The following is a 13,748-nucleotide window of genomic DNA, read 5'->3' as shown; positions in this document are numbered from 1 at the left end:
CATGTGCAGAGGCTATTTCTGGTGTTTGGATTCTGTGATGTGCCTTGATTTGATCTTCCCAGATGTTCCCATGACGTTATTGTTAGCCGTTTTATTTTGTTTTGCTTTGTTTATGCTTGAAGTGATTGTAAGGGGCTTTTGTTTCAATTGTCACCAGAGCAGACCAGGCCCTCCTCATCTCACAGCTGTGTTTAGAAAAAATGCTTTCTCCCTGGGTGGCTAAGCATTAACTTAAATCTCACTTCTTCTTAGGCATTTGGAGAATCCTGGTTACGGAGGGCCCATGTGATTTTCTTGAGGGTATCGTAGTGAGCATGTGTTGTTCTGGATATAGCTGCATCTGTCTCCCCTTCTCCTGATACCTTCTCCTACTCACTATGGCTTACATCTGGTATAAGACCCCCTTCCTCAAAGGAGAAGGGTTAGTAACTTTCTACTCTCAAATAGTAAACAAGCTCATTTGATTTAAGGCTCATAATATTCAGCCTGTTTCCTCACCTGGGCTATAAACTGGACTATGAGACTTCACGCAACCTGCCCTGGGCAAACTAGATGGAATGTCAGGCCTCCTGGGAAATGGCCTCCTCCCTTAAGCTTGCAGGCCACACAGTTCTAAGGAGCAATGACAGGCTTGTGCTGGCATCCTCTCCACCCATGCACATCCACTCAACCTTGTACCCTGCTCCCAAGAGGCATGGTGACCAGGGATGGCCTCACCTCGAGTCTTTGGGTGACTGACACATGCACACAAGGCCAAGCCAAAGGAGGCAGCAGCCGGGCTAGAGAGGTGTAAGGCTCTTTGTCAGATCTTTTTTAGATACTGTCCAGGAAATAGGTGAATGCTTCCTGTGCAAAGCTTTTCCTCAGCCCTCACCAATTTGCTCATTCATCCCCCGATGAATCCTCCAAACATAACTTTCATCAGAACTGCCTTCAGTAAAACCCACTTTCTACTTCTCACAGCAAGCAGCTTCATACACAGATGCCCATGACTGGAAAGAGAGGGAAAAGGCACAAAGCCATTCTTTGAAGCCACCTGACCTTTAACCTTTTCAAAAAACGCATACAAAAGTAATGTTATATGGATTGAGCAGATTATATTTATATATTTAGACACACACATATTTTTTTTTTTTAAAAAGAAGTCATGAATTTCACAGAGAGTAAGGGGACAGAGGTTGGAGGGAGGGAAGGGGAGAGATGTAACATCACAAAATATTTAAAAGAAATACAGATCAAGAATCAGCAAGCTTTGTGAAGTGCTAGATACAGGCTGCTGTTTTGCAGGGCGCTGGGCCTCAGGGCAGACTAGGACCTCATCCTGCCGCTACTGCAGAAGATTTAAGAACAGGGCCGATATCTGCAGGACAGATACTAGAATTGCCATTATGAGTAGTGGAGAAGTATAGCTACCAAGTAAATACAAAGCACACAACAGAACGGGGGAAAGTTAGAATAGGGGGACAGAGCAAATAACACGGCCTATTTTCTAGTGGCCAAGCACAACCAATGGGAATTCTCTGTAGGTCCTGTTCAAAGATTTGTGTAAGGCGCCCTGTGGACAACTTCCAGGATCTGAGGACTACTTTAAATAGAGGCAGCCTCACTAACTGTGTCATTGAACTAACATAATGTCATCATCATTATAAGCAAATATCAGGGCTGGAGTGGTGGCCTGGTGGCTAAGAGATCTTGCTGTGCAATAGTGAGGACCAGAGCGATGATCCCAGCATCCACGTGCCAAATACTTGTAAGCCCAGCTCTGCAGTAGGCAGAGCAGGAGGACCACTGCTAGCCCAGGGCAAGCAGAGGGTGATAGAAGTTGGCTGCAGTTCTTCTCTGGCCTCGGCACATGTGCAGGCGGGCACACCCATACACACATGCACACACACACACATTTGCACACGAATAAGCAAACAAAGGAATGCATCTTTTAAAAATGTCATAGGGCTCAGAATATAGACTAATTGGATAAATAGGAATGCCTGCCCAAAAAAGGCGAGCTAAGTCTTGTATCCCAATTTACAGCATGATTTTGAAGTGTGCCATGATGGAGGAGGGAGGGAGGCACTAGTTCTGATGCCAGCAATTTGTTTTGTAAAAATAATATTGTGTAATTATTCCTGGAGAATGTTGTGTATGTACACAATGTATTTTGATCTCATCCATGCTCCACTACCTCACTCCCACTCCCTACAGAACCTACCAATACAACCTACCTGCCTCCTGAGAAAATAACCACAACCAAACACACAGAACGAAAACAAGACAGCGTTGCTCTTTAAGTCAGTGGGGCAGGGTTTGCTGTGGCCTGTGCTCTGTCTGAATCATTGTCCCTACCTAGTTCAGAGGCAAGCTTGGTGATGGTGAGCCTTCACCAGTAGTCACAGTTGGAGGAGGCCACCCTGTGCAGGCTAGAGGCTAGAAGCAACATTCTGCTCCCAGGCCTGCCATCCTAGTAGCTGTGCGGCATGTCTCAGAAATTCACCTTTCAGGATTTTTTTTTCTGCCACTCCCATTCAGCCTTGCCAAGGTCTAGAACCAGGCTGAGGCAGACTGGAAAGATGAGAAAATGCCAGTGATCACTACCAGTTACCTCTGGATTCCCAGAAATCTACCTCAAGGCATTCTGGAAAAACAGCTGGACCTTGCAAGCTGGATTTCTGCCCCTCTGTCAAGGGTATGACACTCTAGCCCATCCAAGCGCAGGCTTCCGCAGCATGAACCTGCACCAGCCCCTTAGCCCAGCCCTGTCCTGTCTGTTATTTCCCTCTCCAACCCACCTCCACCCTGACCTGCTGCTAAGGATGGCTCGTCTTCTGCTCTGCCTGCCAGAATCTTAGCATCTGGGAAAAAGAGGGGACATTTGGATTCTAACAAGGGTCAAACAAAGTCAATTGTTAAATCCATGGTCAATGCTTATTTTGCACACCAGGAAATGGGTTCTCTCCACGTAACCTCTGGACATCAGTTCTCTCCCCTGGCAAGCAGAACTAGCCATAGTGCTCATCTCTCCCACACCTCATTCTCTGAATGTCTCAAGCTGTCTTGTAAAGGGATGGTAACTTTTTCCTGCTGCTCATATCCTTCCGTGTCTGCACAGATCTGATTACACCCTATGTAATACCCTACCATGCCTGCCCTCACCTTCGCTCCAGAACCCTCTTAACTCAGACTCCTAAAATCTGGGAAAGTCAGCATGGCCACCGTGTTCTGTGACTGCAGTACACGGGTATACAACAACTCACCAGTGGGTCAGAGCATCCTTGGATTCCACCTCACCTCACCTGTCAGTCCCACACATTCAAGGTTATCCTGAGCACACTTCCTCCAGAGAGCCCCCTACTGTGTATGCTCAGCAGGGCATCCCCAACAGGCGAGGCTCCAGCCTTGCTTCTTCGCATAGCTCTGAACAACTCTCAGGTCTTTACTGACTTGAAGACAAGGACCCACCAACCACAGGGTCTACTGCCCCAGAAGTCAGCACAAGGCCTCACAGATGTGGATACTCAATTAGTGCCCAGTTCATTCAAAGCCCGGCTTAACAAACAACACAGACAGTCATACTGTGGTAAAAAAAAAAAAAAAAAAAAAAAAAACAACTAGAGCCATACCAGTTTCTGGAATAATTTATGCTTTTTCCTCACTGGGTTTCAGGCCAGAGCCCTTCATAGGACCTGATCCCTCTAAGTCTGTGGGTTTTCAACCTGTGGGTTGCGACCCCTTTGGGGTTTTGAATGACCTTCACTGGGGTCGCCTAAGACCATCAGAAAACACAGATAGTTAATTCGATTCACACCAGAAGCAAAATTACAGTTAGAGTAACAACAAAAATAACTTTATGGCTGGGGGGTCATCACAACGTGAGAAATTATATTAAAGGGTCGCAGCACTAGGGAGGTTGAGAACAGCTACTCTAAGCCATCCCCAGATGTCCCACTACTGGCCCCATCCACTGGCCCCAAGTTCCCAAGGGGCTCTGCGGGCAGAGGAGCCACTGGGCTTCCCAGCCGCCGCAGACTGTTTAGCCCCCTGCAGCCATCCACAAGAGGGTCAGATGCTGGTCCCAGCACGTCTTCCCCTAACCAGCCTCCAAACACAGGCCTTGCTGAACCTGAAGAGGAAGGTCACACAGCATCTTCTGCTAGCCAAGGACAAATATCACTACAGCAAAGAGCTGAAAGTTACAGGCAGACTGGGGAAAGACAAAAGCTCTCCACATTTCCCATTCTGTCAGGGATGTCAATAGAATAACCTCTCTAGAATCCTGGAGGTCAGACTCCAGGGTCAGCCATGGGGCCAGTATTAGTGTGCCTGCTCTTGTCCAATGCCCACGCCCTCCTCCCGTTACCCACCACACTCAACAAATTCTAGGCAAACAAGTTAGAGAGCTGGGTCATCTTAGTTGTCAGCCAGTGGGTCCCTAGCCCTTGGGTGTGCGAAATACATGGAGTCAGCCTACTACCATTTTCTTTCCTGATCATTCGCTTTCTCTAGGAGACCCCGCTATGTACAAGGCTCTGCCTCTAACTTTTTTTTCTTTTCTTTTCTTTTTTTTTTTTTTTTTTTTTTTACCTCTTGAAATGGTATTCTCTTAATATCTCTTTAAAAAAAATAAAACCCCGTTATTGTAATAAACTCACAAATTTAAAACATCACACAGCCAGCTTCAGGATGCCACTTGAATAAGTGCTTGCTGGGTCCCAAACTGTATACATCTCAGACAGGCCCTGACTCTACCTTCAGAAGCTCTAGGAGGTCAGCAGACCAGAGATGAAGAGGAGATGGGTTACTTTTCACCTCCCAGTCTTTCTCAACTCTGCCCACCACCTCTACTCAAGGAGAGAGAAGCCAAGCTGGTGTTTGGATAACAGACAGTCTCTACCCTTGCTTTGCTAACCCCAGGAAACAGTGGCTTCACCGGCACTTCCTCTGTTTCTTGCGTACCCAGGCATCCTCAGAGCTTGGTACAATGCCTGTCTCTGCCCCCAGAACTTTCTGCTGCCTGTGCAGGTGGCATGTGGGGATGGTTGTGGAAGGGGACAGAGCTCCACAGGGAAGCGGGGGCCACTCACTTTCACAAAGCCGACGCCTCAGTTTGCCACGGATCTTGTCAATGGCGTTGAAATCGGAAACATGGAAGACATGCGCAGACTTGGGCTCTGAGGCGATCTCATCCAGCTCCTCCTTAAGTGCTGCGCCCACGCCAACAGCGAAAATGCGGATGCCGGCTGCATGGGCAGCTGCGGCAGCATCCAGCACCAGGTCCTGACTGCGGCCGTCTGTCAACAGGATAACCACCTGCTGGAAGGCACGGTTCCCAGGCCGGCCGCCTGCCTGAGCAGAGAAGCTGCGACTGGTGATATAACGCAGTGCATCACCCGTGTTCGTGTTGCCACCATGGTAGGTGATGCGCCGCGCAGCTGACTTCACCTCCTCACGGGAACTGAAGTGGCCCAGTTCGAAGGCTGTAGTGGGCCTGTCACTGTAGCGCACAACACCCACACGGGTGTGGTCAGGGCCCACCTCAAAGGTGTCTACCAGGTTGGCCACCCACTGGCGGACCTTCTCAAAGTCCTCCTTGCCCACGCTGGAAGACGTGTCTAGGAGGAAGACTAGATCATACTGCACACTTTTGCAACCTGCATGGGAGAGAGAATGTGTAAATAGAGACTAAGAGGTGGGAATCTCACAGATCTAGTTCCCTCCCTCCAAACCTCTCACCCTGAGACGTGACTCAGGAGCCTGCCTGCCATGCCGCTTACTGACATCCCACAGCAGGGTGAGGCTTACAGTTACTGTGAGGACCAACTGAGGCCATGTGACATCACATTGGCATGAGTTATATCCACGGGACACAACCAGGTGTCAAGCTCTTTGCTTCAACATTGCTTAAAAAGTGATGTCAACGTATTAGTATTTGAGCATCTGTGTACATGTCTGCACTGTGTACATGTCTGCACTGTGTACATGTCTGCACTGTGTACATGTCTGCACTGTGTACATGTCTGCACTGTGTACATGTCTGCACACAGGGTACCTGTGCAGGTGCCGAAGGACTTCGGGTGTCTTCCTTCATAGCACCCTCTGAGTGTTCTGAGGCAGAGTCTCTCACTGAGGCTGGAGTTTTCTGGTTTTGGGGCTGCCTCCCCACCGAGCCCCTTCAATCTCTCTACCTCCCTTCGCTACAGCCCTTTATCAAGCACCCAGCTTCTTTGTGGGTGTTGGGGATGTGACAGGCTTGGTGGTCTATGGTCAACTTTCCTACACCTAACTGAATGCTAAGAGCAAGTTTCCAGCCTGGTCATGTGGATTTCCATGACTTCATGGAGTGCACTGCATGGAGCATTTTATCATTAGAAAGTACATAAAATGTACAATCTTTATGTATATTAAATATACCTCTATAAAGAAGTTCTATAATGTTTCTTATTCTCTCTCTCTCTCTCTCTCTCTCTCTCTCTCTCTCTCTCTCTCTCTCTGTGTGTGTGTGTGTTTGTGTGTGTGTGCGTGTGTGCATGCATGCACAATTCTTCAGGGATACCCAAGGAAACCTTTGGTATGCAGAACTACGAAAGAACTATTAATTTTATTATTATATAGGTTTTGATTCACACACTTATACACACACACCCCTCTCTTACACACCCTTTCTCACAGAACCTTCTCACAAAAACCTTCTTCATGGATGAAGACCATCTTATAAAGAGATGGCTCAGAAGTTAAGATCACTGGCTGCTCTTCCAGAGGACCCACCGTCAATTCCTAGCACCCACATGGCAGCTCACAATGGCCTGTAACTCTGATTCCAGAGGACCTGGCACCCTCACAGACATGCAGGATGCAGAATACCAGTGCGCATAAAAATAAATACATCTACAAAACCCCTCTTCATATAAATTCTCTAAAAATTCTTCACACTAGCATATTCTACTAATACATTCTTGCTTAGACACACTCTCACATTCTTTCCCATATTGTTTTGCTCTCACAGGGCTCATTTGAACAGATGAGTCTTATACAAACTTCAGCCAAAGGACAGCTGTATCCTTGCTATATTGGTGACACTCTTGTACACTTAGTCACGAGCTAATATACACGCTCACTTGCACACACACTAGAATGTTGACCATCCCATCCCCAATTTAAAGTCCTACCTGCACGCTGGGCCTGGCAGCCACCATTCCCTCCCCACATCAGTAGCATGCACAGAAGGCAGGCCAAAGGACTCCCTCTGGGGACAGTCATGGCTCTCCTGCTCCTAGAGACTGGCATATGTCGGTCAGGTAGAAACACTTCAGGGATCTAGTGGAGCATTTCCTGTGTGGGAAAAGACGCACACTGTGAAGCACTGCAGAACTTGGGGGTCAGGACAAGCAGCGAGGAATCCCACATGCAGGTGCCAGCCCATCTCCAGCCTTCAGCTTCGCCCTCACAGAGCCAACAGTGGAACCTTCTGAAGAGTGAAGCCACAAGATCTGGCCAGCTCCTTTTCCTGCTTTATATGTGAAGTCTTGATGCTGGGTGAGCCAGATCTGTTCCTTTCCTAGATCCCTTCATTAGTACCATCCCAGTCTCCTAGTTAGCATGACTCACAGACCTACCGTAACCTGCCACCCCTGATCTCACCAGCCCAGCAGGCTCAAGATGGTGGCCGTCAAGCAGTTTCCCACAGATACCAAGTCTTCAGCAGACCTTCTCCTATGGAAAAGGTTTCCCTCTGCCAAAACTCCACACTTACCATGAGCCCTGGAGAAACTCAGCCCAGACATTACTCTTCCCCCTGGCATGACCCTCCATATGGCTAAGAGCCACCCTCAGCAGTGTCCAGTGAACAATGAACTCCCCTCCTTTTAGCAATAGGCTATCATCTCATTACTTTGCCTCCCTCCCTCCCTGCCTACCACCATATCATGCTTGGGTGTTGACAACCCAGGCGTGAATTTGCATCCTGTATCCATGCACAACCGGTACCTAAGATTGGAGTAGCAAAAAAGAATTTCCCAAGGGACCCATCTCCCAAATTTGAAAATTTGAAGAAAATGTTTCTTACTGCTTCAAATAGTAGGTGAATAATATACTTTCAGAGTGTATATTAGTAAACAAGAAAGCATCAAGTAAGTAGTAAAAGAAAGTGCTGGAAGCAAATGTACTTGTTTTTATGATACTGGTATGATTTGGGTATTTATATCACAGTTTGTTCAGTGAAACAAAAAGAGAGGTCTGTAAACAGGAACTTGCCTGTTGATGTCAGTCAGCTCTTTTCCACTATTGCATTTTATTTAATCCCCAAGAACAGGCTCTGAGCTGGTATCATGATCTCCCTCCTCTGTACCAGCATGGAGGGATGCTGGCCTCATGGATGTCAGTGGTGCTGCTGAGATCTGGACCCTGAAGTCAAAGTCTGCTGGGCATGCCCCAGGCCACCTGACATTCTCCCTTCCATGCCAGGGATGGTTATCTGCCAACATTGTATCAAAGAAAAGTCTTGTCCACTCTAAATCACTCATATGCTTTTAACTCTTTGTGATGCCTACTCTAGGACATTATATGAGTTTATATTTCTGAGACACACTAAGAAAACTTCAGTACCTAAGTCTTCTTCAGATACAGTGCTTTTCCTGTATATGAAGACCCTATGCATTTTATATATATAAAAAAAAAATCCTGACATAAGTTCCCAAGCTTTTTTCTAGAAGAGCACCAGTTTTCTCTGCTCTCCACAATCATGTAATCAACAACAGAACTTAGGGACCATCCCTTCAATCTTTTTCAGCTCAAATGGGATAGATGGTTTCTTGTTGTTCTATGCATATCTTTGGTCCATGAGGTTTGTTATTCAAATGTTTTGACCAGTCTACATATTCAAATGTTCATTTCTCATTTGGAGTGTGTGTGTGTGTGTGTGTGTGTGTGTGTGTGTGTGTGTGTGTGTACCTATCCTGTGGTACATATGAGTATTAAATTATGTTGTTTAGAGGTATACTTACCCATGCATGCACCTAGAAAGGCCAGAGGTCTATGATGTATGTATGTATGTATGTATGTATGTATGTATGTACGTATGTATGTGTGTTTATTTATTTGTTTGTTTGTTTATAGGCAAAGTCTCTCACTGTGCATTTCCTCATTTCGGCTAGACTAGTCCTCAAGTTTCTACTATCCTTGCCTCAACCCCTGTGCTGCAGTTACAGACACATGCCTCTATATACAACTTTTCTATGGGTTCTGGAAGTCTGACCTCAGATCCTTGTGCTTGCACAGAAAGCATTTTACCACTGATCCCTGTCTCCAGCCTGTAAATATTTTAAAAATATTTGTCATTTGTAAAGCCAACATCTGTCTAAAGAAGGGATTTTTAAGAGTTTTACAATTGATGTGTCATTTAATAAATAATCTTTACTTCTCTCACATGCCTAGGATAGGTAGGTAAAGCACATTGAGCCACCCTGGATGGGTCCTCATTGACTTCTGGAATCTGATAAGTTGCACTACATGCCAGGACAGGGCAGAGGTCAGGGATCACAGGGAGAAGAAAGCCCAAGGAGTCATGAGAGCACAGGCAAGAAGATAGAATATGTGCCTATCTACTGGACATTTGGGGAAAGGCCAGGCCTCCTGCGTGTTTTCCTACTGGAGTTTAGAAAGGTGAGCAGAAGACAAACCAATATATACAAGGCAGGTAGCAAGTTTAGACCAAAAAAAAAAAAAAAAAAAAAAAACCATCATTTTCACAGTACCAGAGGGTAACAGGGTACATAGGATCATTCCCATGGAGAAAGGTGAAAAAGTCCCTCTCAGGACAGGTGAATGGACTCTGTAATCAGAGTTCTACCACCTTTGGGCGAATGTAGCGTGCTTCCTTTCAAGGCACTGAAGGCAACATCACAAGTGCCTGGGCTATAAAAGGCCTGAATAATGACATGTGGGGGACTTCAAGAGGCAGACACATGATCCAAGAAGGGGGATATTCTACCTAAAAAGAAGAAGCAGGGCTCAGGAGTCAGAAGACCAAGGAGAAAAAAAATGTGGTAATAAGTCTACTAGGTGTCTGCCGTGTCCACGTTGTTGCTCGGGACCTACACAGTTCCAAGCAACGCTGTGCAACTCAGTAAATACTAGCTTTAGGGATGAATTATCAAAGGCCAATACCAATGCCATCCCACTTTCTTACCATCTGGTAGTGGCTGGGAGCTATTTGTTAGATAAGTAGTGATATCATCGGAGACCTATGAACTTGGATGGCTAGTCATCATTTATTTTCTACCATATGTCAGACATTGACTCTGGTGTTACCTTCTGTGTCCTCTCAAGGCAGGCTCTATCACTTCTGTAAGAGGCAAAAAAAAAAAAAAAGGGGGGATGGAGAAAAGGCACCTCTTTCCCAGGTCACTAAGTTGGTGAGAGCTGAGAGGACACATTGGGATTTGATCCAATAACTCTTCTGTGCGGATCCACACTCTATCATCTCCATAGATGCAGAAAATCCAACAGCAGTGACCTCCCAATGACTGCTGTGGGGCAATAAGAAAGATGGCAGACAGGTGGATAAAGTGGTAGCACATACCCTTAGACAATATTTTTCATGGCTCATGAAATTTGATAATTTCTCTGACTGAGGAAAACAGGCTTCATCCAAGTTATAATCTTCAACTTTTCAGAATTCTTAATGCACAGAAGAGAAAGCACAGATACATCTCTCTATGAGCAAAGCCATGGAGCAAAGGAAAAGTACATTTATTTGTGTGAGTTACTGATGAATGCAATTTATGTCAGCAACAACGTGATTCAACAAGGAAGAACAAACTGATGTAATTATCATATCAATAGAAAGATGGGAAGGAAATACATATGGCGCCTATTGGCACATAGAAAAGCATGTGACTCAAGTCAATATCTCTTCAACATATAAAACACCCACTCTAGTAAGACCATAATGGGATTTCTCAGGATAATAAAGGGCAAATCTGAACTCGCACAGTCAACATGTTGAATGATAAAATGTTGAATGATTTTTTTCCTTTGAGGTAAAAACAATACAAGAATCTGTGCTACACAACTTTGCCAGAACAATTTAGCACATCATCATCATCATCACATCCAGCTTGGAAGGAAGGCAAAGTCTCTGTATTTGGAGATGATATGATCTTATCTGCACAAAATACGACAGAATCCAGAAAACCATTACAACTAATAAATCCATCAGTCATAAATGAAAAATTGCACTTAAGCATTGTCTGTGCCTCTGTGTTCTGACAATGAATCATCCAAAAAGGAATTTTATGAACCCCATGTAGGGACAAGATCTAGAAAAATAAAATACTTAGAACAGCTGTAGACAAGGGAATGTAAGAATTGTACACATAAAATGACAAAACACCAAAAAAAGAAATGAACTAAGGTTTGAGCCAATGTGGAAGGCTTCATGTCATCCCTTAAAGAGAGTCACAGTTCTACTGGGGTGATGAACAGTGGCTAGTTATACAACACACAGACCTCGTTAGTGGTGTTGAACTGGGTGTTCAAAATGGCGTAGCGAAAAATACGTTATAGATGTGTGTATATCCTCTATATCGTACATGCACATATACAAAAAAAAATAAAAATAAAAATGAATTCTGTTCCTTAACACTTCACAAAGATTCAGAACAACATTGAAAAAGAAGAGACAGAAAGAACGTAAGAGCCAGAGGATGGGCAACAGTGCCATGAAGTCCTGTCCTCTGAACATGATGTGGTTATCAAAATCCTGAACAATAGTAGCTATGGTTACCTGGTTGAGACTTGCATAAAATCAAGCCAGCCAAACTTCTCACATAGATGGGGGAGGAGTCCTTGAGGACACACCCCTTACTGGGGTGTAACTGGCAGTTGAGAGCTTGCAAGAGAGCCATTCTTTGAGGGTGTAGCCACAGTAGCCTTCTTGTGCTTAAATGGATGGCTCCACATTCAAGAAAATATGGACAGCACTAACTAGACTAAGATTATACTACTAATAAAATAAGAGGATATGTAATTGGGAGGGGGTATGGGAACCAGGAGAGTCAGAGAGAATGGGTAATGGATAATATCCTATTTTGTCGTATACACCCATGTATACAAGAAAGAGAAATGGAAATATTACATTTAAAATATTTTAATACATATCTCCTTGCCCTCTATTGAGATTTTGTATGGCTGGAGCTTGTGAGAGTATTGTGGGTGCCATCATAATCACTGCGAGTTCATATGTGCATCTGCCCTGTTGTGCTTGGAAAATACTGTTAGCCACAGCTATTAGCATTTGATGGCTGCTGGGGGGGTCAGTTTATTTAATGATGTGACTCTTAGTAGGATGACCACACACTAATCCAAAAACTAGATGTGCAACACAAACTGGGCTCAATGGGAAAAGGAAGAGGAGGAGGAGGAAGATGAAGAAGGAAGAAGACAGAGGAGGAGGAAGAGGAGGAGAAGGAGAAAGAGAAGAAGGAGGAGGAGGAGAAGGAGAAGAAATAGAAATATTAAATTTGAGTGAAAAGAGATGGGAGAGTTGAGAGGAAGTGAAAATGTTCATAATACACTGTATTTCTCAAAGAAATAATGTAAAAATATCCTCAAAACTAAAACAAAAGTTAAGTCAAAAATAAGTAAATAAAAATAGGAAACAAATCTTTTAAATAAAACAAAATAAAGATGTTCACATTACAATTCTTCAGAATGTGTTGTCTCCACATCAAGTAGAATATCCAGTTATAGATGAAATACAGGTTGGTCATCAAGCCCATGGTTTAATACAAAAACTAACATGGATTTTTTTTCTGGGTGAGTTCATTGTCTTTGTGAGGGTCTTTCTAGATGAAAGAAGGCAACTCAGAACCAGGCATACAGCAGCCAAAGAAGGACATACCTGGCCATCGGAGGCCATGAGCTAAGGACTGCAGGTGGCTTCTAGAAGCTAAACATTTAAGAGAAGAGATCATTCCTTGTAACACTCTCAAAGAATTAGCATTGCCAGACTTCACCACAGGGAGATCCACTCTTGAAGAATGGTCATCTCAGTTGTTTAGATGCACTAGGATGCGTCACTTTGTTACACCTACATTTGCTCATGTCCCAGCACGGTCTCTGGCAGAACCTGTGCAGTGCCAGAGGGAGGTAATGGGTCTTCCCTTGGAAATATAGTAATCCTGAGATTTGGCAAGAGGTCAACAAAGATGACAGAGGTCCTAGGGGCTGCCCTAGTCATGAAGGCAGACTCACTGACCTGAAAGAAAATAATGGGCAGCAGGCTCTACAATACCACAATGACATAACTGCCTGGGCAATGTCTGGATCACAACACCTCATGTGGAAGCAACAAGATACCCTTCTGTTGCCATGCAGAGAGCTGTGATGACCAGGGGTCTGTGGATACTGAGTTACAGATTACAGGATTCCTAAACATGGTCTCTAATCAGAGGGCTCAAGGCCTTAACCAGAAGGCTAGAATGAAAAATTAGCCCGGAAATAAAGGCCAGTTCTACCTGTTCCTGACACTTATAGAACCCAAGGTGTCCCTAAACAAAGCCTGTCATTGGTGGAGATTGTCTATGATGAAGACATCACATGTTTCTGTCTGCACCACAATCTCCTAGGGTGAGCATCTTCATCTTCCATGTAACTACCCCTGACTCATTGTCAGCTTCTACAGAGGATCTGTGCCAAACACCATCTCACCAGCCATGTTCACCATCCAATATGGAGCATGCATATGATGCCGAGAAGAA

The 13,748-nt window shown here is 44.9% G+C and overlaps 1 protein-coding gene across 1 annotated transcript in view; it reads right to left on the bottom strand.

The window, feature by feature from the left end:
- Col22a1 (collagen type XXII alpha 1 chain) overlaps window positions 1-7,313 on the bottom strand; it is a 217,055-nt gene extending 209,742 nt beyond the window's left edge. Inside the window, exons 1-2 of the mRNA XM_051159567.1 lie at window positions 7,158-7,313; window positions 5,076-5,642 (exon numbers count right to left, since the gene is read on the bottom strand). Of these exons, the coding sequence (XP_051015524.1) occupies window positions 5,076-5,642; window positions 7,158-7,275 (685 nt within the window). The 5' untranslated portion in view covers window positions 7,276-7,313. The remainder of the gene's footprint in view (window positions 1-5,075; window positions 5,643-7,157) is intronic.
- Between the last annotated feature and the right edge of the window lie 6,435 nt (window positions 7,314-13,748).

The sequence above is a fragment of the Acomys russatus genome, chromosome 17 (genome assembly GCF_903995435.1).
Source record: "Acomys russatus chromosome 17, mAcoRus1.1, whole genome shotgun sequence".
Taxonomy (NCBI): domain Eukaryota; kingdom Metazoa; phylum Chordata; class Mammalia; order Rodentia; family Muridae; genus Acomys; species Acomys russatus.
This window is presented reverse-complemented; position numbering and strand designations above follow the sequence as displayed.